Source organism: Pleurodeles waltl, chromosome 9 (assembly GCF_031143425.1).
Source record: "Pleurodeles waltl isolate 20211129_DDA chromosome 9, aPleWal1.hap1.20221129, whole genome shotgun sequence".
Classification (NCBI taxonomy): domain Eukaryota; kingdom Metazoa; phylum Chordata; class Amphibia; order Caudata; family Salamandridae; genus Pleurodeles; species Pleurodeles waltl.
The window spans coordinates 309,596,445-309,622,375 of NC_090448.1; the positions used below are offsets into that span (position 1 = coordinate 309,596,445).

The 25,931-nt window shown below is 43.7% G+C and overlaps 1 protein-coding gene across 1 annotated transcript in view; it reads right to left on the minus strand.

The window, feature by feature from the left end:
- The window catches only part of RAD54L2 (RAD54 like 2), a 784,453-nt gene that overhangs the window by 94,910 nt on the left and 663,612 nt on the right, over positions 1-25,931 (minus strand). Inside the window, exon 18 of the mRNA XM_069206800.1 lies at positions 13,149-13,345. Coding sequence (XP_069062901.1) covers positions 13,149-13,345 — 197 coding nt within the window. The remainder of the gene's footprint in view (positions 1-13,148; positions 13,346-25,931) is intronic.

Sequence of the window (25,931 nt, forward strand, 5' to 3'; positions counted from 1 at the left end):
GAATGCTGGTCTGTACAAGGATACTTATTGTGGCATTCGGGGCAGAAGCGGAATGGGGTCCGTTCCATGAACCTTGCAGACGCACGAGGTCGGGCTGACCAGGCCCCGCCGGGGAATGGAAGCCCCGAAGGGCTACCGGAGCTCTTCTTTTCTTCGGTGTCGAAGTACTATTACTAACCCGATACCAATACCGTCGAATTTTCCGAGATTTAACTAACTTTCCAAACCGAAACACGGAGTGAAGAGGAACACGTCCGAACTTGAAGGCGGAAAGAAAACAATCTAAGATGGAGTCGACGCCCATGCCCAGATTCACATGCTTTGCACATCCCGCCATCTAGTGTTGGGCTCGAAGTGTTACAAGTTGTTTTTCTTCAAAGAAGTCTTTTCGAGTCACAAGATCGAGGGACTCCTCCCCTTTCGGCTCCATTGCGCATGGGCGTCGACTCCATCTTAGATTGTTTTCCCCGCAGAGGGTGAGGTAGGAGTTGTGTATTATAGTAATAGTGCCCATGCAATGGAGTAAATATGTATGTACATAATGTGGTTTAAAGCGATATATTTACAAATTTACAGATCTTCAAGATCAACTTCGAAACGGCTACAGGCTCCCGGGGAGGTGGGCGGGCGCATGTGAATCTGCAGCGTCTCATGCCACGAACAGATGTACACTGGGTAAGTGACATTTTCCATTCAATGGCATGTGTAGCTGGAGATACACATGCTTTGCATAGACTAGTAAGCAGTTATCTCCCCAAAGCGGTGGTTCTGCCTGTAGGAGTTTAAGTTGTTTGAAATAAAGTTCGTAGTACTGCTTGTCCTACTGTGGCTTGCTGTGTTGTTAACAAATCCACGCAGTAATGTTTGGTAAACGTATGAGGTGTAGACCATGTGGCTGCCTTACATATTTCAGTCATTGGAATGTTTCCTAGAAAGGCCATAGTAGCACCTTTCTTTCTAGTCGAGTGTGCCTTTGGTGTTATAGGCAGTTCTCTTTTTGCTTTCAGATAACAGGTTTGAATGCATTTAACTATCCATCTGGCAATGCCTTGTTTGGATATTGGATTCCCTGTATGAGGTTTTTGAAAAGCAACGAACAGTTGTTTTGTTTTCCGAATTTGTTTTGTTCTATCAATGTAGTACATTAAAGCTCTTTTGATGTCTAATGTATGTAGTGCTCTTTCAGCTACAGAATCTGGTTCTGGAAAGAACACTGGTAGTTCTACTGTTTGATTTAAATGGAACGGTGATATGACTTTTGGTAAGAACTTTGGATTAGTTCGTAAAACTACTTTATGCTTGTGTATCTGAATAAAGGGTTCTTGTATGGTAAATGCCAGTATTTCACTTACTCTTCTTAGAGATGTGATAGCAATTAGAAATGCTACTTTCCATGTTAAATATTGTATCTCACATGAGTACATGGGTTCAAACGGTAGACCCATGAGTCGTGTTAAGACAATGTTGAGGTTCCACGAAGGAACTGGTGGTGTTCTTGGTGGGATAATTCTTTTTAGGCCCTCCATGAAAGCCTTTATGACTGGGATCCTAAAGAGTGAAGTTGAGTGCGTAATTTGCAGATAAGCTGAAATTGCGGTGAGATGTATTTTAATGGATGAAAAAGCTAGCTTTGACTTTTGTAAGTGCAGTAAGTAGCTTACGATGTCTTTAGCAGATGCATGTAAGTGTTGAATTTGATTACTATGGCAGTGATAAACAAATCGTTTCCATTTATTTGCATAGCAATGTCTTGTGGTAGGTTTTCTAGCTTGTTTTATGACCTCCATACATTCATGTGTAAGGTCCAGATGTCCAAATACTAAGACTTCAGGAGCCAAACTGTTAGATTCCGCGATGCTGGATTTGGGTGTCTGATCTGTTGTTTGTGTTGAGTTAACAGATCTGGTCTGTTTGGCAGTTTGACATGAGGCACTACTGAGAGGACTAGTAGTGTTGTGTACCAAGGTTGTCTTGCCCAAGTTGGTGCTATTAGTATAAGTTTGAGTTTGTTTTGACTCAATTTGTTTACCAGATATGGAAGGAGTGGGAGAGGGGGAAAAGCGTATGCAAATATCCCTGACCAACTCATCCATAACGCATTGCCCTGAGACTGATCCTGTAGGTATCTGGATGCGAAGTTTGGGCATTTTGCGTTTTTTGTTGCAAATAGGTCTATTTGTGGTGTTCCCCATCTTTGGAAGTAATTGTTTAGTATTTGGGGGTGAATCTCCCATTTGTGGATCTGTTGATGATCCCGAGAGAGATTGTCTGCTAACTGATTCTGAATTCCGGGAATAAACTGCGCTATTAGGCGAATGTGGTTGTGAATCGCCCAATGCCATATTCTCTGTGCCAGGAGACACAACTGTGTTGAGTGTGTTCCTCCCTGTTTGTTCAGATAATACATCGTTGTCATGTTGTCTGTTTTGACAAGAAAGTGTTTGTGGCTTATTATAGGTTGAAATGCTTTCAACGCTAGAAATACTGCCAGTAGTTCTAAGTGATTTATGTGAAACTGTCTCTGCTGAGTGTCCCATTGTCCTTGGATGCTGTGTTGGTTGAGGTGTGCTCCCCACCCTATCATGGAGGCATCTGTCGTTATTACATATTGAGGCACTGGGTCTTGAAAAGGCCGCCCTTGGTTTAAATTTATAGTGTTCCACCATTGAAGCGAGGTGTATGTTTGGCAGTCTATCAACACTAGATCTTGAAGTTGACCCTGTGCCTGTGACCATTGTGATGCTAGGCACTGTTGTAAGGGCCGCATGTGCAATCTTGCGTTTGGGACAATGGCTATGCATGAGGACATCATGCCTAGTAGTTTCATCAACATCTTCACTTGTATCTTTTGTTTTGGGTACATGGCTTGTATTACATTGTGAAATGCCTGTTCCCTTTGTGGGCTTGGAGTGGCAATCCCTTTTGTTGTGTTGATTGTCGCCCCTAAGTATTGCTGTTTTTGACACGGCTGAAGGTGTGACTTGTTGTAGTTTAGTGAGAAACCTAGTTTGTGGAGGGTTTCTTTGATATACTTTGTGTGTTGTGAACACCATTCTTGCGTGTTGGTTTTGATTAACCGATCGTCTAGGTACGGGAACACATGTATTTGCTGCCTTCTGATATGAGCAGCTACTACTGCCAGGCATTTTGTAAAAACTCTTGGCGCAGTTGTTATCCTGAATGGCAACACTTTGAAATGGTAATGTACTCCTTGGAATACAAACCTTAAGTACTTTCTGTGTGAAGGATGTATCGGTATATGGAAGTATGCATCCTTTAGGTCTAGTGTTGTCATGTAGTCTTGTTGTTTGAGCAATGGGATTACGTCCTGCAGTGTCACCATGTGAAAGTGATCTGATTTGATGTAGATATTTAATGTCCTGAGATCGAATATAGGTCTTAGAGTTTTGTCTTTTTTGGGTACGAGAAAGTACAGCGAGTAAACTCCTGTTCCTCTCTGATGACTTGGTACCAGTTCTATTGCATCTTTTTGTAACAACGCTTGGACCTCCAGTTGTAGAAGATCCATGTGTTGTTTTGACATATTGTGTGTTTTCGGTGGGACATTTGGAGGGAATTGTAGAAATTCTATGCAATAACCATGTTGGATAATGGCTAGAACCCACGTGTCTGTTATTTCCTCCCATTGTTTGTAGAAGTTGGTTAGTCTCTCCCCCACTGGTGTTATGTGTTGGGGATTTGTGACGCCGAAGTCACTGTTTGTTTTGTGGAGTTTTGGGGCTTTGGAACTTTCCTCTACTCTTTGGGAACTGTCCCTCTCTATATTGTCCTCAAAAACTTCAGCGCTGGTTTTGGCTCTGATAAGTGGGCCTTGTTTGTGAGGTTGTGGTTTCTGTGCTTTGTCCTCGAAACCCCCCTCGAAACTGTGTTTTCCGAAATGTGCCTCTGCTCTGTGGGGAGTAGAGTGCGCCCATGACTTTGGCTGTATCAGTGTCCTTTTTAAGTTTTTCGATAGCAGTGTCCACCTCCGGCACAAACAACAGCTGTCCGTTAAATGGCATATTCAGCACGCCTTGTTGTATTTCCGGCTTGAATCCTGATGTACGCAGCCATGCATGTCTCCGTATTGTCACTGCTGTGTTTACAATCCTAGCAGCTGTGTCTGCTGCATCCATTGCTGACCGTATCTGATTGTTGGAGATACTCTGTCCTTCTTCCACCACTTGTTGTGCTCTTTTTTGGAACTCCTTGGGCAAATGTTCTATAAAATGTTGCATTTCGTCCCAATGAGCCCTATCATATCTGGCCAACAAAGCCTGTGAGTTGGCAATGCGCCACTGGTTGACTGCCTGTGCCTCCACTCTTTTCCACGCCGCGTCAAACTTACGACTCTCTTTGTCTGGAGGTGGTGCATCTCCTGAGGTGTGTAAATTCGCCCTCTTGCGAGCTGCCCCTACTACCACTGAGTCTGGTGTTAACTGTTGTGTGATGTACACAGGGTCTGTTGGTGGCGGTTTATATTTTTTCTCCACCCTTGGAGTAATGGCTCTTCCTTTCACAGGCTCCTCAAACACTTGTTTGGAGTGTTTTAGCATTCCAGGTAGCATGGGGAGGCTCTGGTACTGGCTGTGTGTGGACGACCGTGTATTAAATAGAAAGTCGTCTTCAACTGGTTCTGCATGCAGGCTGACATTATGAAACGCCGCTGCTCTTGACACCACCTGTGCGTAAGCGGTACTGTCCTCTGGTGGTGACCGTCTAGCTGGATAACAGTCGGGACTGTTATCTGACACTGCGCATCATAAAGATCCCACGCGTCTGGATCATCCTGACTCATCCCTGTATGAGTTGGGGATTGCATCATTGGTGGAGTGGCTACCGGTGATGGTTGTGGAGAGCGTTGTGGAGATGGTGGCGGGGTTACTTGTTTAACCACCTTTGCATGTGGCTGCTTGTCTTTCTCTTGGAAGGCAAGTTTCGTTTCATCCGAATCGGAGGGAGAGTACTGATCTTCCCTGTTTCCTTTTGGATGTGGAGCCTTCTTTGGGTGTAATCTGGTTCCATTGTCTCCAGTTCCTGTCCAAATCTATGTGTTTGCATTTGTGAGGACAGGCCTTGTTCCTCTGTGTAGGAACTTGTTTTCGGTTCAGAGGCTGGATGTTTCGGTATCAAAACCTTTTTGGCTGCTTTTTTCAGTTCCGACAACACTTTTTTGCTCTTCGGCGTACTGATATCTTGGTGCCGACTTGTTTCGGTGCCGCTCTCTCGGTGCTGAGATTGCTCTGACCCGGTGTCGAGTCTGCTCTGTGCCGGTATCTCGACCGGAGTCGGATGACTTCGACACATGCATGCCCTTTTTCGGTGCCGATGCTCGGTCACCTATTTTTCGGGTTAAGCCATGGCCTGCCGGCTGTGGCGTCCCCTGGGCTTTACTGGGCTTTGCATGAGTTTTGTGTATCGACGTCTTACTCACGGTTTTCGGCGTCTGTTCAGGATCAACCTCTTCAGAGTCCGAATCCTTGATGGAGAAGGCTTCCTCCATGTGTTTTTGTCCTGTCGGCACCGACGCCATCTGTAGTCTTCTTGCTCTTCGGTCCCTTAGGGTCTTTCAGGACCGAAACGCTCGACAGGCCTCACAGGTATCCTCTTTGTGTTCTGGAGACAAACACAAATTACAGACCAAATGCTGATCTGTATAAGGATACTTGTTGTGACATTCGGGGCAGAAGCGGAATGGGGTCCGTTCCATTAGCCTTGAAGACGCACGTGGTCGGGCCGACCAGGCCCCGCCGGGGAATCGAAAACCCCGAAGGGCCGCCGGAGCTCTTCAAAATTCGGTGTCAATCTGTTGTAACTAACCTGATACCTAACGCAAACAATACCGTCGAATTTTCCGAGATTTTCACTAACTTTCCGAACCGAAACGCGGAGCGAAAAGGAACACGTCCGAACCCGATGGCGGAAAGAAAACAATCTAAGATGAAGTTGACGCCCATGCGCAATGGAGCCGAAAGGGGAGGAGTCCCTCGATCTTGTGACTCGAAAAGACTTCTTCGAAGAAAAACAACTTGTAACACTCCGAGCCCAACACTAGATGGCGGGATGTGCAAAGCATGTGTATCTGCAGCTACACATGCCATCGAACATATATATATATATATATATATATATATATATATATATATACACATATACATATGCACACACGTTTAACTTAAACGGCTACAGGCTTCCGGGAAGGTGGGAGGGTGCATGCGAATCTGAAGGGACTTATCTGTGTGCCAGGGGTGTGCCAATTGTGGAAACAATGGTACATTTTAGGTGAAAGAACACTGGTGCTGGGGCCTGGTTAGCAGGGTCCCAGCACACTTCTCAGTCAAGTCAGCATCAGTATCAGGCAAAAAGTGGGGTTGACTGCAACAGGGAGCCATTTCCTTACAATACTGTTAAGACATCTGACTCAACATCATTAAAATAAAAAGACAAAGGTAGGCTATATTCTATCGAATGTGTGTCTATGGGTCACAGATGCCTTTTTCTGCCTTTTTTCACTTGTCTTTGGGTGTTTTAATTGGCACTTTCTTTGGTCTGCATAATTCTGAGGGCTTGAGAATAATAGCTGGATTTTCTTGACAATGAGAGATAGTGGGATGCCACATCTATTGCTTTAAGGATGATGGTTGCAAAGGTTTGGCTGCAAAACGCATTGAGGTTCCCTCTTTGGTAAGAGGCTGCTTATTAGCAGTATGCATTGAGACTACTTGTATATGGTTCATTTTAATACACATGGAGAGAGTATTTGGGAGAAAGGGATTTTGAAGGGAACACAACCGTACTCAGCTCCCTATATAACTGAAAACACACAAATGGAGTACGGGGTTCTTCTTATGCGTCGAGGGGTAGACACAAGGTGCACCAATTGTGCCGCAGGTTCCTCATGGTCCTCTAAAGGAGGAAGGGGGTCAGTGTGAAGTGGGAAAGCAGTGGGAACAGAGAAAAAGGGGGGAATTTCCTTTACAGACTAGGTGGTCTCACACACTACATAGTGTCATGCTTCATCATATGACCACCTAGTCCCACCCAGGTAGGACAGTGCCACCTGGGCGGACTCAACCTCGCTGTTAAAAGAACAGGAGGGAGTGCGTAAATCAATTCTAGGTCTGGAAAGATCTGGATCCAGCTATTCTAGGGAATAAAAACATTTAAACAGATACCTGTGTAAAATTTAATAGTACGGTCTGTTTGGTGTGGTTAAAAGCGTAGATTGTGACACCTCTGTGAGAGCAAGGACTCACAGGGTCACCTATCTAAAGAGTGATAGCCGACATGTTTTTGCCCTCAGTGGTGAGCCTAGGAAGGTCTCGGGCATTCATCAGGGCAAAGGATCCCTAAGACTCACGCTAGGAGTATAAGAAATCACTGCTCGATGGGTAACCGTTCTAGAAGGTAAAGAAAAACGGCCTACCTTGTCAAGGGGCTACCTTGACGAGGCCTTATCCCTAGAGGCTATTGGCCTCTGGTGTCCGGGAGGGGGAGTGTCCCCTTATAGTCAGACATGCATCAAAGAGGGTGCTCGCTGTGCGCCTATACCGTCCTCTCCCTTGACCGCTTCATTTTAATTGTGGTCAAGGGAAAATAGGGATCAAAAATATCTTGGCTGTTGTGATCCTAATCAGTCTACCAGACACAAATTCAGAACAGTTGGGGATTTGAGAAACTCAGGCTGGGCGGAGGGATGACTCCTTTGTTTAATAGATAAAAAAGCAACAGGTTTACAAAGTGAGGGCATATTTGAAATAATCGTTTTTACCATGGCTAAAATCTCCCTTAATAGGGATGAGTGAAAATATCCATTCTTGTTCCCTAGAATTACAGTTTCTAAAATTCCATAGAAAGTATTTTGTATTAAAAGCAGACTTCACAATATAGAGGAGGAGGAGGGGGGCAGATATATTGAGGGAAGACGAATTTCTTAAGTGGGTATTCCTAATTACATTATGTAATAGTATCTAAAGGATTTTTATTAGTTATGTTTGAGGAATAAAGCATTGAGTTATGGGAGAGTAAGAGCCCTGTGAAGAGGGATTTAAAATAACGTTTGAAGAGTGGGTAAGTGGTAAAAAAACGCAACACTCTAGCGGATGACAAAAATCGGGGTTCTCTTGAAGCGTGACCTTAATGATTAGATCCTAGTGAAGAGTCGTTCTGATGTCAGAGAAAATGGGGGCAGGAAGACGATGGAATGCAGAGAATAGCCCCTTTGAATAATTCACAAAACCTCTATATCTGATGTAATGGATCCCGACCAGGGAAGTAAATGTCATCCCCTGCCTACTATCTGCCGGAGTATGAGCCTATAAAGGCAACTCTGTCGCCACTACAGCAGGGGAGGAAGCATTAGAGAAGCGGTGTCCTTGCTGGTGCGATCGGCCTTGTTTGCTACTGCAACTTCTGCCTTTAAAGAACTGTGTCTGCTGGTGCTGCACAAGTTGGGAGGGCAGCTGTTGTCTATAATGTAGCCGCAAAGAATAACCTTTAAATGTCCTGTGATGTCGGTGAGACTGCTTGGTGGGAGACAAGAGTTGGATGGGACGTGTTGTAGCTTGACTGTCATTAAAATGTTCAATCGAAGTGCATGTTCATCATTTCTTATTCTAAGATGCCACCTACAAGCGGTGAAATGTGCATTTAACAGACCATATACAGAAGCGAAAGAGGAAGCTCTGGTAAAACTAGAACAATGTCACTACAAAACAGGATGTAAAAGAAGAGAGAATGCTGGCACTTCAACTCCACTTAAGTATACGAAAAAGTGATGGATGGAATGCTTGAACTATACACCGCCAGTGGTAATTACTCAGGGCCGCATCCCAGTACACTGTTATTTTGCACAACATGTTACCTCAATCTGGACATGGTCATAAACAAGTCAGTCTTGACTCTAGCTTCAATAAGAACAGTTTAGCTCAAACTGGCAGTCTATGTCCACCATGAAAAGGAACAGAGGCAACCCAAGACCGGTTTCACCCTGATTTGAGCTCGTCAGTTGAATGGAGTTTGGTTCCAGTGGTGAAGTGAGCACAGGACCCATGTCTGGGCATATCAGTTGCACTTGGCACTGAAGTATACAAAAATGTGCATACAACAAGTCTTTGCATTGTGGGCGAAAAACAATGTACTGGAATGTGGCCCGAGGGCTGCAAGTGAGTGAGACCGGAACAGGCATGGATCGGTCTTGTGCCACACCCTTCTGACGAGCCTCAAGAAGTACAAAACAGGTCTTTGGTTGCTTGTGGTCCCCTTGTGGAGGGTACCTCACCTGGCAGTTTGGGACAGACTGTTCCCAAGAGAAGTGGGGTCAGTTCTGGTCTGCAAAACGCAGGCCTATGACTACATACAGCACTATAGTGGGTGAAAAGCAATGGACTGGAATGAGGCCCAAACAATTACTAATGGCTGTGATTAATTCAAGCATTACATCCATCACCTTGTTGTTGCAGTAGGCACTACAACTCAAAGGGACGGAAGCACAGCTCACAATATCAGCAATACAGGAAGCCTGGGGTATTCTGATTACACATCCTGAAAAAACATTTTGTGGACATTTACATTATTTTCTGAAAAACCTTATAACTCAACATATAAGGATATATCTCCAATCTAAACAGTTTCTTAAACCCCTTGCATCTTTCAAAACTAAATGAACTTCTTGAATAATGAAACCGCAACAGACCAGATTGCAGATGCAATCTCAGAATTGCCCACCTCTAAATCTCCTGGTGAAGATGACTTACCGGGGGAATTCTACAAGACTTTTAAACCCCAAGTCATTGATATGCTACCTGTAAAGAGGATGAGGACACATGGTCATTGGGCCCTATAACCGACAGATCTGTGATCTCCTTAATTTCCAACGGCTGCAATGATCCACTAGAATGAGCCAGTTATGGGCCCATATCCTTAAAAACATGGACATGAAGAATTTTGTCTAAGATTCTCTCCCACATATTGAAAAAGGTCATCCTATCCCTTATTAACAATACGCACGTTGGGCCTGTAGCTGTGCATTCTTCCAGATATCACCACAGAACCCTGCTTCATCTTTTGTGGGATTCAAATCACAAACCCAACACAATGATCACCCTCTTGGTTGATGTCAAAAAGATATTTGATATGGATGAGTCGAAATATATCTTTCATATCATGGAGAGACTTGTTCCTGGACAAAGAGTTCAAATCGAAAGTTAACTGGCTTTCTATCTCACTTTCTGCCCAAGTTAACTCCGGGGGATTTCTGTTTCACTTTAAACATATCAAAAAGTGAACTAATGTCCTGCCCTGTCCCTGCTCTTATTCCTCCTGGCATTTGAACCTTTACCATTAGCTATTATGCCAACAGCTGTAATAAAAAGTATTCAATTCGAGGTGGTTCTCCTCAAGGGCAAATGTCAATGATGCAAGATGTTTCCAGATTTTCAGGGTATTAAACAAACTGGAGCAAGTGTGAGGCAGTGCTGTTGTCTCGGAGTACAACTTGTGACCACACAGTTGGTTTCCTAGTGAACTAGGTTCCTAAACAGCTTTGGTATCCTCCTTTGCTGGGGGAGGGGGGGAGACTTGAGGAGCAACAAGAACATTTTCCCAATGCTTAGTCAAACACCATGAGATTTTGAAAAGTGGTCCCTGCTCCATCTTTCATTCTCAGGAAAGGCCTCGGGTGTTAAGATGGTGGTGACCCCATGATTTAATTAAGTCCTGGAAATGTAACTGGTGTTAGCCAGAACTCACGTTTACAACAAACTGAAATAGCTTCCTTTCAGGAAATGCTAGGCCGCAACTGAAAATGCATAAATTATATGTGCATACCGAACCCGATGGGTTGTTTTCCTAAAAAAAACTATCATAACATTAGTTGGCCAATTAGCTGTCTCAGCTAATTTACTTTCACACAAGTACAGTTAAGCCTCCACCTTCGGTGATCAAGGAATGTAATATTCTGGGTAGTGACCACACTCTTGAAGCTTTATATTAACATTGACCCAATTGTTCCTTAATGTTGCTTTCCTTGCTACGCTTTCTGGGAAAATAAACATCGACTACTCAAAGTTGATCCTGGGGTACATAAACCTGCTGCACTCTGGCATACCAGGGGCTGGCAGGTAGAAATAATTTGGGCACTTCTCCAGAAACACATGTGATTAATCTGGACAGAGTTAAGTCCTTTCAAGACATTAACAATGAATATCATCTTAATTATAAACATTTATGATAGTATATCCAAATAAATCACTGCTTGCTACTGCCAGAATGAATACAATGCCAAACACACTCCTACGATCCTACACTTCAAAAAAGTAGGTAGCTGTAGGCTTGTACAGCTTAATGATTGACTATAACTATTCTACCTCCACCTCGCTGGCGGGGAAGCATACTTGGCACACTACAATATACACTGAATTATCTGATAAGGATAGGAAATTGCTTCACCAGCCTCATGCTGACTTTTGAGAGAGCTGAGACTTAAATTTTCATACATTAAAATCTTTCATAATTGGTTTTGGTCCATGTTGCCTCTACATAGAATAGTAACACTTCCACATTCAGATTGCTGGTACTGTAAATAAAAAGAGCACTACCTACACATTCTCTGGGGCTGTGAGAGGTTATATCAATACTGGAAGGACATTTGGTCATCCATATCAGCCATAGAAGTAACTACAATAGTGCTGACCTGTTTAGCCATTCTGCGGAACACGTCTAAGTGTATTATACCTACTACTATGCACTAATGAAGATGAGTGGCAACTACAATGGTCAGTGCCAAGGTATGCATACCTTGCCACCGGAGGGAGCGTGGGCTGTTAACCCACTAAGCATGCCTAAAAGAAGTTGCAGGGGTGGGGTGGGATTGTGAGTGGTTATATATTTAATGAAAAAAATTATTTAATAGGAAATGGTATAGGGGCCACTTCCTTACACTCTGATAAATAACATGGTCTTTAGTTTGGCTTTCTTATTGATCTCACTCTAGTTACCTACACCCATGACCAAAAAAGGGTAAACACACACACACACACACACACACACACACAATGCAGTAACCACTATACTTACATTTTGTATTGGCCCACAATGGGGGTAAATGGAGTAGAACACTGATATATGGTGGTTGGTTCAAATGAGACTAATTTTCTTCATGGTCAGAATCCTAGGACTACTTACAACCATTATCTTAGATTGGAGCAGGCTGCATATATAGACTACCAAATCCATTTGTGTAAGTTAATGATACTTAGACCTTTGATGGTTGTGTTCTGAGAATACCTTATGGAAGATACTGTGGTTTTGTTATTTGATATATTGCTGAATTTAATTAATGTTATGATTTGTAACTCTTGAAAATTAATCTAGAAGGGGCTGCACTGGAAAGGAGTATATTTGATCTTTGACGCTTTAGGAGTAAAGAGAATGAACTGTATTAATTACAGCTGTCGCCTGACTTCCAAGGATATGAAGAGAACATAAAATACTGATGCCAAGAATGAAAATCCTTTATGGTAAATATGGTGGCCAGAAAATCTACCTTTAAAAAAACATGTGGCTCATACAAGGGGAATCAGCATTGCAGTAATCAGATCTGAAGTATGAACTTAAAGTAATACAAGGAGGGACGTCCATAATGGGAAAGGTGGTAGCATTATGGTGCAACTTTGTATGTAGGAATACGTGCATCCATGTTAGTTCTCACAACAGTAGATTGTAATAAAAAAGGGTCTGTGCTAGGGGGGATCTCTACTACCACTTAGCAGTTCCTCTGGCTGATAACAAGCAGGCATCTGCCTATGCTCTGAGGAATCTCTCAAAACACCACAGATCCTTTAGTCAAAATCAGAAATACCCTGCCCATTAATTTGTTCCTTTGGCTTAGAGAAAAGATGGTGTGTAGACTACAATGAGCACTTGTAGCACACTGTAGTCAAGAAAGTCAGACATACATGCTTACATGTCTAGAAGTTCATGGGATAGAAATCAAGGATCACCTGGCTCACTACACTAAATTTATTCACTTTTTTTTTTATGGATGAAGTCAAGGAGGTCCGTCTACCTTTCAGAGACCACCCACTGCACTTACCCACTCCTGTGGCTGAAGATAAGGATTTCTCTCAGGAGCACCTCACAAAACTCACCAGTTCCTCTGATTGAAAGCAGGGATGTTGGTTAGATGTTGATCCAAAGCTGGGTAGTACTGAGCATAAGAAGGCCGAGTATATGGGACAGAAGCACGCTTCTCCTCCTCGTAGCTTCGTTTTGCAGCTTTCTTCTCTGCCCTTGTCAGCTTGTGTTCCTTGCGGTCAAGGAGTAGAGACTCGTGTTGGAAAGGCTCCTGTAAAAGAAAAAAAGGGTATCACACAAAACCTTGCCCTGAGTCAATCCCATGAAAACCACAGCCATAATGATACCTGTTAAAGAAGCACTATCTTGCTGGAGATTACAGCAATATATTTTCTCTATCCTTTTACCCTTTGCATTTGGCCAATGTTGCTTTCAGAAGTGTTGTCTAAGAAAGGGAAAGGACAGGGCAGTACAACATCATGTAAACACAGAAATCCGTATCTTTTTCTGGATGGCCCCAGCAACTGCATTAAATTGTGCCTGGGAAGGACAGGGCCACTTGTCTTTGATGTGTGACTTATTTGCTATTTCACTTACCCTGGTAAAGATGGGATGGCTGCCATCAGCAGACGTGGTTTAAAAGGGAGACTAGTCTATTTTTCCTGCAACTGTCTTGCATTTATTACAACAGTACAGTAAAAATACTGTGAGCAGCACAGGTATTTACACACTTACTCTGAAGATCAATCCTGTGTGCGATCAGAAGTAGTTCCGGAGGTGAGTGGGAACGTGTTTCAGCAGCAATGCTGCTAACAGTATATCCTTGAGGTGATGTTGTTAGGCCGTTAATATGTATATCACTTACCTTCACTATCTCATGGAGGAGTAGCTCTTTCAGTAGGTTTTAGGTCTGGATGCTAATTTACAATCCTGGTAATGATGTCCAGTCACTATAATCCCAGCACTGGACATGGTGGCAAGAACATTACTAGGATCAGCGAAGACAAAGCTGTTTTTTTTGCCAACTAACTGATAAATAATCCACTCTTACTTGTCTGGGTCATGCATTGAGGGTCCAAGAAGAAGCCTCCTTTCATCAAGTGATTTATTACCTTGCTGCTGCTTGAGCTATTTTACTTACCTCATTAGAAGTAAGGGGTCCATCAAAAGCATAGTGTTGCCAGAATGACTTAATATCTCACTAGTGTGTAGCAAATGTTTTTTTTGACAGCTCCTTCTAATGTTGTGCAGATACAACTTTGCCACATAGTGAATGTGTTGGGGTCCCATCAGTGAGGAGGTTCAGCTTTTTAAATGGCATAGCACAATATATTTTTCTACATTCAATGGGGGGTGCATGTTATTTTGCTGTAGATGGTAGTTTAGGCCCCAAGATTGTGCTACCATACAACTTTCTGCAAGTGATGCTGACATCATGTTCCATCACTTCTTAATGGGTTGACGAGTGCTGTTGCACAACCAACTGAATTAAAATGATAGACATGCTGTAGTGTAGCATGCATTTTCAACTGTACATTTTTAGTTAATCTGTTTTTCTTGGTGATTTGTCTCTCTTTTTTTAGCAGTTTAACTAATAAGAACCAGATTTATTGTTTGGTGGCCGGCCCGCTGTTCTTTAGGGTGGTGGAGGACATTACGTCCAACAACCTGACTGATGGATCACGGCCTGCCCTACTGTGGGACCACTGCCCACCCTGCACTGGATGCAATCCCATCAAATAGCAGTCAACATGGTGGGTTCTGTAAAGACAAGGAAAGGTTAGTGTAGAGATGCCATGTTTCAGGCGGCTGCTGACTAACCTTTCCCCCCCCCAAAAACAAATGCCCAAAGTGAGTTTGTTTTATTTAAAAAAACGTATTGATGACCATGACACTCCATGAGTTCCCTTCCAGGATGTGCAGTGTCATAAGTACATGTTTTCTGTTTGGGACATCAGGTTTTCACTGGCTGTCCCAAATAAAAATAAAAAAAACAAATGGAAAAAAACAAAAAAAAACAAAAAAAAACACAAAACACTAGATCGTTTTCTCTGATGTTCTTGCACTAACAGCCCCTACTCAGGCTACCAGTGTAAGGTTAAAGATAACAGTCTGTCGGAGCACTATTGCAGGAAACCCAACATTCAGATCTACTTAAAAGAGGGGAAATTAACAGATAATCTATCAGACAGGTTGCTCTGCCACACCAATATATAGAACCGTATACAGTCACCACCATTGCTTGCTGAAGCCAGTTTAATAATTTATCTTTTCCATGCCCTCAGATGTGGAGTGAAACTGACCGACTGAGAACAAGGACAGTGCACAAAGTGTAACTTGGAACCGCCGTAATTCTTAAAAATCCACTTAGCAGAACGGGTAGAAGGGTGGGTGGTGAGAAATAGGCAGGTAAATAGAATAGTTAACAGAAAGAGCATTTTGAAAGAAGTAACTTATTGTTCTGATGCACAATTTTAACTACTGAATTCTCATATGGTAATGAATCAATGTGTCAATACCAAAACAATGCCCCCCCAAAGGTGGATGCTCACAAATCTACCTCAGCGAATATTCCTAATAGCAACAGCCCAGGATAGGGCTGTTTCTGCTGCCTTTGTACTAGAGGGGAGAGAGGGGAGAGAGAGAGAGAGAGACAGAGATGGGGGAGAGAGAGAGAGAGAGATCTGTCAAGAGAGTCTGCTATCAAATACATAGTGTGTGGGGATATATTGGGCTAGTTCTGTGAGGATCCATATATCAAATAATTCCTAACAAATGTGCTTTTCTTTAACAGGATGGTAAATCAACCATAACAAGTTCATTGTCATATGGGCTTACAGTATTTGGCTATGGCACATTTGTGGGGTCCAACTCAACACATGAAGAATCTCAAATGAGAGGTAAATATTCCAATGACACTTTTGGTAGTCAAAATGGGCAGTGTCGGGGAGGAGAAATTTTTTAATTAGGCCAATTCACCTAGTTAGGGGGTCTAGTGGTGTCTGCATTTCCGAAGCGCTCAAGCATGAACTGTATACTTTCTACAAAGGCCATTGTTTGATTTTAGCTACTTAAATGCCTAATATTTAAACAGTGGGTATTTATTTGAATGTCTGTTTGGTTGGACAAGGTTGTGCCATCAATTATCCGACCAAGATGGCACAGTCTGACCTTGTTCCAGTTTACTCATAATTTGAAGTAGTCCCCAAATTAATTTACTGTCTGTGTTGCCGATGGCCTGAACAAGCCTGGGTTGTTCAGATATATTAAGAGGTCATTGGCATACAGGGCTACTTTATCATAAATAGTTTCAAGCCACTTAAACAGTGTGTGTTTGTCTTGTCTTGTGTTTTGAGCTGGGGGTGCAATGTTCAAGGCTAAGAGCAAAGGCAGCCCTGCTTCTTTCTTCAACAAATGGTGAAGACAAGCACCTCCAATTTTCATTGGTGCGATCAGTTCATTGTATAATAAACAAGTGTTAAGGATAAAGTTGGGGCCAAACACAAAGTGTGTTAGGAGGGAAACAAGTAATACGAAGACAGACTATCTAAAGCCTTTTCAAAATGTATTAATAAACAGTGCCAACAGCTTATTTAACTTGACTGATAATGCCATGGCGTTGAATATTCAGCTAATGTTGTGTTGCTCGATTAGGCACTGTGGTTTACGTGGACCAGAACTTAAACCACTTTGAAGAGGCCAAAGGCCTGGGGCCCACATACTTCCAATTCCAGACATATACGTTTGAACCTGGGAGCAAATTCGTTTGGATCTAGTAAAACGCCTGTAGGATGCTTGACCCTACCAATTTATACTGCTTAAGATACAATGACAATTGAAAGCCTTTTCTTTTTCTGGTGCATTCACGTAATCCTAAAGCAATGGTTCCCAACCTGTGGTCCGGGTACCCGTGGGGGTCTGTGGGGCCTTCTCGGGGGGTCCGCGACTGATTAGAAAATTAAATAATATTAACAGATTAGGTCCCTAGCTTTCAGGAATGACTCACTAGGGGGTCCCCGGATTCTAATAAGGATTCAGTGGGGGTCCCCTGGTTCCAGTAATGATAAAGTGGGAGTCCACAGAAATCAAAAGGTTGGGAACCACTGTCCTAAAGCATGGAATTAACCTGCACCCTTTCACTGAAGCCAAGTTGAAATCCATCTTTCGTTGACTTGACAGATAAACAAGCAGTTAAGAAATGGAATAAATAAAATATCAGTAGCCCTTGGCATGACCTAATATCCTGTGGAGGTAAAGTGGCATCTATACTACTAAGACCATTCACAGACTACTGGTTCAATCAACAGAAGTAATCAGCGTGGACAATCACCAAACTGACGTGCTAATACTACTGCCTAATGCTTAATGCTTATACTGGTGGTTCACGGTGTGCATGGGCGCAGGACAGGAAGCACTTCTGCTGCCCCCCTCAGCCCCCTGAAACTCCTGGTCATTGGCGCGCAAGATATGCCGACAATCAAACCTGCCTGGCCTGCGAGCTAGAAGCCATTTGCTTCAAGCATGGGGAGGAAAACGTTGATATTCTCCATCAGGGAGGGTTTGGGGCTGCCAAGCATTGGGGGGGGAGAGTAAATGGTTTTCCTTTCCCTCAATGTTCCTATGGAGCAGGAATGCCCACCAGGGATTTGTTTGTTAGCAATATTTGTTTTGGAGGTACGGCCTCTTGGGCAAAGGTTTCTCCCCTTTAGGGGACAATATTTTGCCCATTTCTGCCCCCCTTGGGGGAAGATCGGCCATAAGATTTAAGCCTATCTTCTCCCAAGGGAGGTAGAAAGCCATTAAATAACCAGGGATTTTATTTTTTGTAACATTGTTGTTGTGGGGAGTGGCCCCTTGGGCAAGGGTCTCTCGTGGCCATTTTTGCACCTCTTGGGGGAAGACTGGCCATATGTTTAGGCCCTTCTTCTCCCAGGAAAAGTTTGTGTGGGAGTACTGGAGTTTGGCTGATGGTCTGCGTGTACTGGTGTTTGGCTGGCTGTGTGTACACTGGCATCTGAGTGGCAGTGTGGGTGTACGCCTCCTTTTTATTCTTGTGCAAAGCTTTTGATTCCTTTGCTGTGACTTCTGCTTGCGGTTTTGGCACTAGTAGGTCTGCAGTTTGCGTAGTTGCATGTGTTTGGTGAGAAAAAACTTTTTAGTACTGTTTACTCTAAATGAGTATCATTGCCATGCACTAATTGTTTTTTTGTAAATGGTGTAATAATAACATATTTAGCTTTTGTTTTATTGTGTGTGAAATTCTCCTTGGAGTTGTGCACAATGTGTAATGGGTTGTCTTGTATGTCATTTTCTTTTCTTTTTCTTCCTAGTGGGATATCGTTGGTGCTTGCTGTGTCTGTGCACAATAGGTGCAGCTGATACCGAGTCTAGCTGTCTCTGGCAAGTGAGTGGTATTGTATTTGAGTATATAGGTTTTTGTGTGATTTGTATTGTGTGACTTTTTTCTACCAGGGTACTATGTGCCAGTCATTTTACTTTCTGTTTGATAAAACTACACTTTGTATTGTTGACTTATTTGTCAAGTTACTTAATGTTAAGTTACTTTTATTAGTAAGGATTATGGCTAGCCGTAGGATAACCGCTCAGCAGGTTGATGGTATGCTTTTTAATCATCCTCTGACCAGGATTATGAGACTGACTCTGATTCTGAGACAAAGGAGGAAGTGCAAGATTCTGGCTGTGAATTTTGTGTCTGAACGGAATCATCTGCCGATGAAGACACTCTCAGTGCAGATCAAGTGCCTCTTTAGAGGAGGACATTGATATGCCAATAGTGCAGTAAGAGGCATCTGGATTGCAGCCTGGGGCCGAAAGGCTTTGCATGGGAAGAGCTGAACTCTGGATAGCTCCAAATATTGTGCAGCCGGCTTTGTCCGCCTTTAGTGGTGTCCCAGGGTGTAGAGTGAATACTAAAAACATTTTGCCTATAAATTTCTTTCAGTTGTTTATGGACGATGTATTTTCGATGAGATTGTTGATCAGACTAATTTGCATGCTGAACAGTATTTTAGAGACACTAGTGCCAGACTTAAGCCCCTCTCTAGAGCTACCTAGCAGACTCCCACAAATCTCAGTGAGTTGAAGATGTTCTTGGGTTTAACTTTGATGGGCTTGATAAGCTGTTGCTGTCTTCATATTGGTCTACCAGTCCATTGATGCAACTGTCATATTTCCTGCAATCATGAGTCGTGATCAGTATTTTCTTCTGCTTCAAATGCTGCATTTAGTTGATAATGCTTCAGCACTGCCACAAAATCACCCTGATTGTGCCAGTCTTTTTAATATTTGGCCAGTCCTTGATCACTTTGTAGATTGATTTTCAGAGATCTATGTTCCAGGGGAAGACATAACTGCGGATAAGTCTTTGGTCCTGCTTTGGTTTGCATTTGGTTTTTAGGCAGTACTTGGTTTTTAGGCAGTACTTTCCTAGCAAGAGGGCGCATTATGGAGTGAAGATGTATATGCTATCTGAGAGTAGTACAGGGTATATCTATAATTTCAGGGTGTACACTGGTAGGGATTCCACCTGGTGGTCTGTCCACTTTCGGAGTTAGTGAGAAAAATGTGTGGGAACTTGGTAGAGGACATTTGAACAAAGGCCACCATTTATACGTAGATAACTTCAACACTGGTATGCAGTTGTTCAGGGAATTGTTCAAAGTGGACTCTGTTGCTTGAGGCACAGTTCACTCTATCTGTAAAGGTTATCTAAAGGAGCTTGTTTGTTAAAAAAAAAAAAAAAAAAAAAAAAAAAAAAAAAAAAAAAAAGGAGGGGACAGTGCAGTGCCTTGCGAAGTGATTAACTGCTAGCTGTGAAATTTGCGGACAGAAGAGATGTCTACGTGGGCGTGGCCTGGAAGCCAGCAATGGCGGACGTGTGAGCAGAGAACTCGGCCCGAATAATACTACTACAGAATCTGCGCTCGGGCATGCTTGGGGGGCACCCTGTGCTATATTTATCGCTGCAAGCACTCTGAGTTGCCCCGGTTCTGTCCTTCCTGGGTGGCAGTCGGAGGTAGCCGCAGGGCAAGAGCGTGCAACTGGTGCCCAGAGAGCACGATGACGGAGACGGCCTGTGGCGGGTGGGTTAGATCCTTGCGAAGATGTAATTGAGCTTCAAGGCAGGCAGTGAATTGAAATGTACCCTCCACCCGGGCCCATAGTGAGCCCACAAAACACCAGTGAGGGAAACAGGCTAAGTCTTTGGGGCACTGACCGTCACATCAGGGAGGACGACATGGGCAAAACACGAAATAAAATAAGCACCATTACGCATGACACTGATGAGATTCCTCTGCTACTGCAGAAGAGCGAGATAAACTGGGGAGATGAGGAAGATTCCATACATTTGCACATGGGTAAAGCACTGCCCGCCATAGCGGACACCAAACAGGCGCTACAACAGGACATCAGTGCAGACTCTGTGGGATTGGGCCTACAATAGGTGGAATACCATAAGCTGGCCGAGAGGGTCAAGACTGTGGAAGCCATGGTGGGGAAGATGATACCAGACCAGGCCGAGTTGGCTTGCAGCTTGGTTTACCTCGCAGAGGGAGTTAAAGTGCTAGAAAACAGGGCCTAATTGCCTTAGCCCTCTTTGATGTAGAGAGGGCTCACAGAGTGCCGGGGAGGCCTTTGCCCCCAGGCTGCCTCCCCTCCCCCTGTGGTGGCGCAGCTTCTACATTTCAAAGTAAGAGATGTCATTCTCCGCCAGGCACGCAATAATGGCCCCTATGTGCTGGGGAATTGGGGAATTGGGGGTGGGGGGAGGTGTTGGTGTTCCCTGATTTCACTGCAAAAGTACAGGTCCAAAGGGCATTCTATCAAACAGTGAAGAAAGCCCCCAGTGATGAAGGATTACAATACTCACTGATGTTCCTGGCAAAACTATAGTTTATCCGAGATGGAACCACACACTTCTGCAACACGCCTGAGGAAGTCTGGACTTGGCTTGAAGCATACAGAATGGGAGCATCCCACCCACTACCCAAAAGCCAAGCTAGAGAATCCAGATGGAAATGTAAGTGAAGAACTGGGTGCAGACCAGAGAGATCCTTCCTGAAAAAACCTTCTCCCTCAAAGATGGAACGGGAGAGGGCGGCTGCGCTACTAGCTGTGGCATAAATAGCATCAACACAACTAACAGTTTTAGATGCGACGCCGCTAACAGCTTGAACGAACACTCGCTGCTTTTCTGCTGAGGCTTATCATGATCATTGGATACTCTCTGTAGTTCATGCTATGTAACCTTTAAATCATCATTGTCCTTTGGAACTTAACACAACTTGAACTTTCACAAGTTGGAGCCTCAATTTTGACAAAACACATGTCGGCTGTTGTTCTTCTTCGAATATGAGATTGATATTGGCCTTTTGATGCCATGCCCACTGTGTATTACTGGGTCGGGCGATGTGTTTCCTGAGACAACACAGAGGAATAAATTGAAATTTTCACGTATCTGCGATGTGCCGTGGTTGTTGTTCTTCTTACAACAAACAGAGGACTGAACTGACAACTTGTTGGAGCACGGCTCGAACATGTCGGGCTCGGAGGCCTCTAATATGATGGATGAAGCATTGCCCGCCGTGACCCCCCAAAAGGCTGAAGACATATGACACACTGGGATGAGAAGCCCAAAGGAACTGAGTTGTTGACAATACTCAACGCCTGCATGACTTGGAGCACTGCTAAGGTTGGTGCTGATGGCACGGGGGTGCGTCACTGGCGACCGGGAGCCTGTGGGTTCATGCAATGCCTTCTACTAAACTACAAAGGGTTGGAACGGAGCCCTGAGTTGGACAACTTCCCTGACCCCCTCAGAAAGATTGCCTTTACCTGCAAACTGGAAGTGGTGTTCTTATATTAATGTTTTTGTCTTCTAGTTCTGTAGGGCAGGCCGTTGCTAGACTGCCCCTGAGTGTGGGAGTTTTTAATGGGAACTGTTTTTCTTGTTCCTGGTGGTCGTCAGTATATGGGCGGGATGTTGGGTGGGACAGGGCCCTGACCTTTGTTTGATTTGTTCTGGTGCAGGCACTAGGCCCACCCACGCAGGTGAGGTACCATATTTATTGGGAGACTTAGAGGATTGTCGGATGGAAGGAGGTTTGTGGCTTCCCGTGGATTCTAGCATTTTCCATCACAGAAATTAAAGGAAAATGTGTTCTTTGTCAAAGTTTGAGGTTTGCAAGGGATTCTAGGTAACAAAATGCAGCAAGAGCCACACAAGTCAGCCAACCCTGGATACCCCAGGGTGTCTAGTTTTAAAAAATGTAGACTAGCTAGGTTTCCTCAAGTGGCAGCTAAGCTACGGCCAAAAATCTAGAGCTATCCACATTGGGAAAAGAGGGTCAATTTGGGTGGAAAAATGTGAAGCATCAATGTTGTGTTTTGGGCTGTCTTCTGTCACAGGCACTAGGTCTACCCACACAAGAGGTACCATTTTTATCAGGAGACTTTAGGGGATGCTAGGTGGGAGGAATTTTGTGACTCGCTGTGAATTCTACAACTTTCCATCACAGGAATGTAAAGAAAATGTGTTTTTTTGTCACAGTTCCAGGCTTGCACGGGGTTCTGGGTACCAAAACGTTCCGAGAGCCACATAAGTCAGCCACCCTGGATAGCCATAGGTGTATAGTTTAAAAAAATGTACCGGTTGGCTCGGTTTCCTCAGGTGGCAGCTGAGCTAGGGCCCAAAACCCAGAGCTACACACATAGGGGAAAAGAGGATCAAGTTTTTGGTGGAAAAATGTGCAGTGTCTATGTTGCACTTTGGGCTGTTTCTTGTCGTAAGCACTAGGTCTACCCACATGAGTTAGCATTTTTATCGGGAGACTTGGGGGAATGCTGGGTGGAAGGAAGTTTGTGGCGCACCGCAGATTCTAGAACTTTCCATCACAGAAATGTGAAGAAAGTTTGCTTTTTTTGTTTAAGTTTCAGGTTTGCAAGGGATTCTGGTAAACAAAACGTGGCGAGAGCCACGCTATTCATCCCCACCCTGGATACCTCTAGATGTCTAGCTTTAAAAAATGTACAGGTTGGCTAGGTTTCTCTAGGTGGCAGCAGAGCTAGGGTCCAAAGTCTAGAGTTACCCACATTGGGTAAAGAGGGACAAAAAAATGCACAGCATCCATGTTGCGTTTTTGTCCGTTTCCCTGTTGCGGGCACTAGTTCTATTCAAACAAGTGAGGTACAATTTTTTATCAGGAGACTTGGAGGAATGGCAGGTGAAAAGAAGTTTGTCGCTCCCCACAGATTCTACAACTTTTGATCACAGAAATGTGAGAACAATATGTCAAAACATGACGAAAGCCACGCAACATACCCCACCCTGGATACCCAAGGGTGTCTAGTTTTAAAAAAATGTACAGGTTGGCTAGGTTTCCACTGATGGCAGCTGAGCTAGGGTCACAAATCTAGAGCTACCCATACTGGGAAAAGAGGATCAGTTTTGGATGGAAAAATTTGCCGCATCCATGTTGCGTTTTGGGCCGTTTCTTGTCGTGGGCACTAGGTCTACCCACTCAAGTGAGGCACCATTTTTATCGGGAGACTCGGGGGGAATGCTGGCTGGGAGGAACTTGGTGAATCCCCACGGATTCTAGAACTTTCCTTAACAGAAATGTGAGGAAAATGTGTTTCTTTGCCAAAGTTTCAGGCTTGCAAGGGATTCTGGGTAACAAAATGTTGCAAAAGCCATGTGAGTCAGCTCAGCCTGGATACCCAGTGTCTATTTTAAAAAAATGTACAGGTTGGCTAGGTTTCCCTAGGTGACAGCTGAGCTAGTGTCCAAAATCTAGAGCTATCCACATTGGGGAACAAGGGTGAGTTTTGGAGGTGGGAGGAAAATTCCCAGCATCCATGGTGTGTTTTGGGCCGTTTGCTCTAGTGGGCACTAGGTCTACCCACACAAGTGACGTACCGTTTGTATTGGGAAACTTGAGGGTGCATAGAATTGTAGAACATTTGTTATTACCAATTAGATTTCACTGCATTTGTGCCTTTCAAATATAAGCCAGTGTATAAGAAAGATGACATTTTGAAAAACACCCTTCAAAATATTTGCTAGTATGGGTACCCACAAATTTAGAAATAACCACTAATCCTAAAATCTATATCTTGCGCCCATTACCTTGATACCCATTTTTCACTCTGCCTACTTAGCTGTAAGAATTGGTACTCAATGAAAACCCACTGTATTGTGCAGCTCCATTGTTTGTTCTGGGTACCTTGGGTTCTTGGAGAACCTACAAACTCTATATGCCCCCGCAACCAGAGGGCTGTAGCAGATGTAAAGGCATATTGCTTTTGTCAATCTGTCATCGTGACAAAATGTTACAGATGAAAATGTTGTCACAAACGCCCGTTATTTCCTACTAATTTTCAATATTTCTTTATTTCAACAGTTAATTTTCTAGGGAAAACCTTGAGGGATCTACACATATGATCAGTTGCTGAATTCAGAATTTTGTCTAGTTTTCAGAAATGTATAGCTTTTCTGAATCACCCATGGGTTTTGCGCTGCTTTCCACTACAAACTGGAACTAGGCGGAAAGGACAAAAAATAAGGGAAATAGGCTATATCTTACATAAAATGCCAAAACTGTGGAGCAAAATTAGCTTGTGATTCAGCGCTGCAGATTACCAGAAAGCTTGGAATATGGTGTACAGCAGACTGTTTGCGAATGTCATTTTCAGGGGGGAGGAAAACACTAATTTGGAGCACTTTTTCCAAAAAACTCAAAATGTTGATATATGTTGCCTATTTTCTCGGTCCCCTGCAGGGGAATCCATAAACCCTGGGTATCTGTAGAATCCCTAGGATGTTGGAAAAAAGGATGCAAATTTGGTATGGATAGCTTATGTGATAAAAAAAATTTATGGAGTTCAAATTGCAAACTAACTCAAATTGCCAAAAAAGGGCTCGGCATGGGGGGGGGCGAAGTTTGGAAAGGCCAAGAGGTTGACAGAAATGAAGATAGGCGTTCCCCACAAGGAAGCAATTGGCAGTTGCATGATAAAATACGAACCAAGACGCTCCCATCTGGGTCATATTGAAAATGTCACTTACCCAGTGTACATCTGTTCGTGGCATCAGTCGCAGTAGATTCGCATGTTCTGCAATAGCTCGCCATCTGGTGTTGGGCCGGAGTGTTACAAGTTGTTTTTCTTCGAAGAAGTCTTTCGAGTCACGGGACCGAGTGACTCCTCCTTTTGTCTCCATTGCGCATGGGCGTCGACTCCATCTTCGATTGTTTTTCCCCGCAGAGGGTGAGGTAGGAGTTGAATTGTAGTAATAGTGCCCATGCAATGGAGTGACTAAGTATGCACTTATTTAAGGTTGAGATGATACATATATAAATAATTGAAGGTAACTTCCAAACTGCTACAGGCTCCCGGGGAGGCGGGTGGGCACATGCGAATCTACTGCGACTGATGCCACGAACAGATGTACACTGGGTAAGTGACATTTTCAGTTCGATGGCATCTGTCGCTGTAGATACGCATGTTCTGCAATAGACTAGTAAGCAGTTATTTCCCCAAAAGCGGTGGATCAGCCTGTAGGAGTGGAAGTAGTCTGAAATAATGTCCTTAATACAGCTTGACCTACTGTGGCTTGTTGTGCGGATAACACGTCTACACAGTAGTGCTTGGTGAATGTGTGAGGCGTAGACCATGTGGCTGCCTTACATATTTCTTGCATTGGGATGTTTCCTAGAAAGGCCATGGTAGCACCTTTCTTTCTGGTTGAGTGTGCCCTTGGTGTAATGGGCAGCTGTCGTTTAGCTTTAAGGTAGCAGATTTGGATGCATTTAACTATCCATCTGGCTATACCTTGT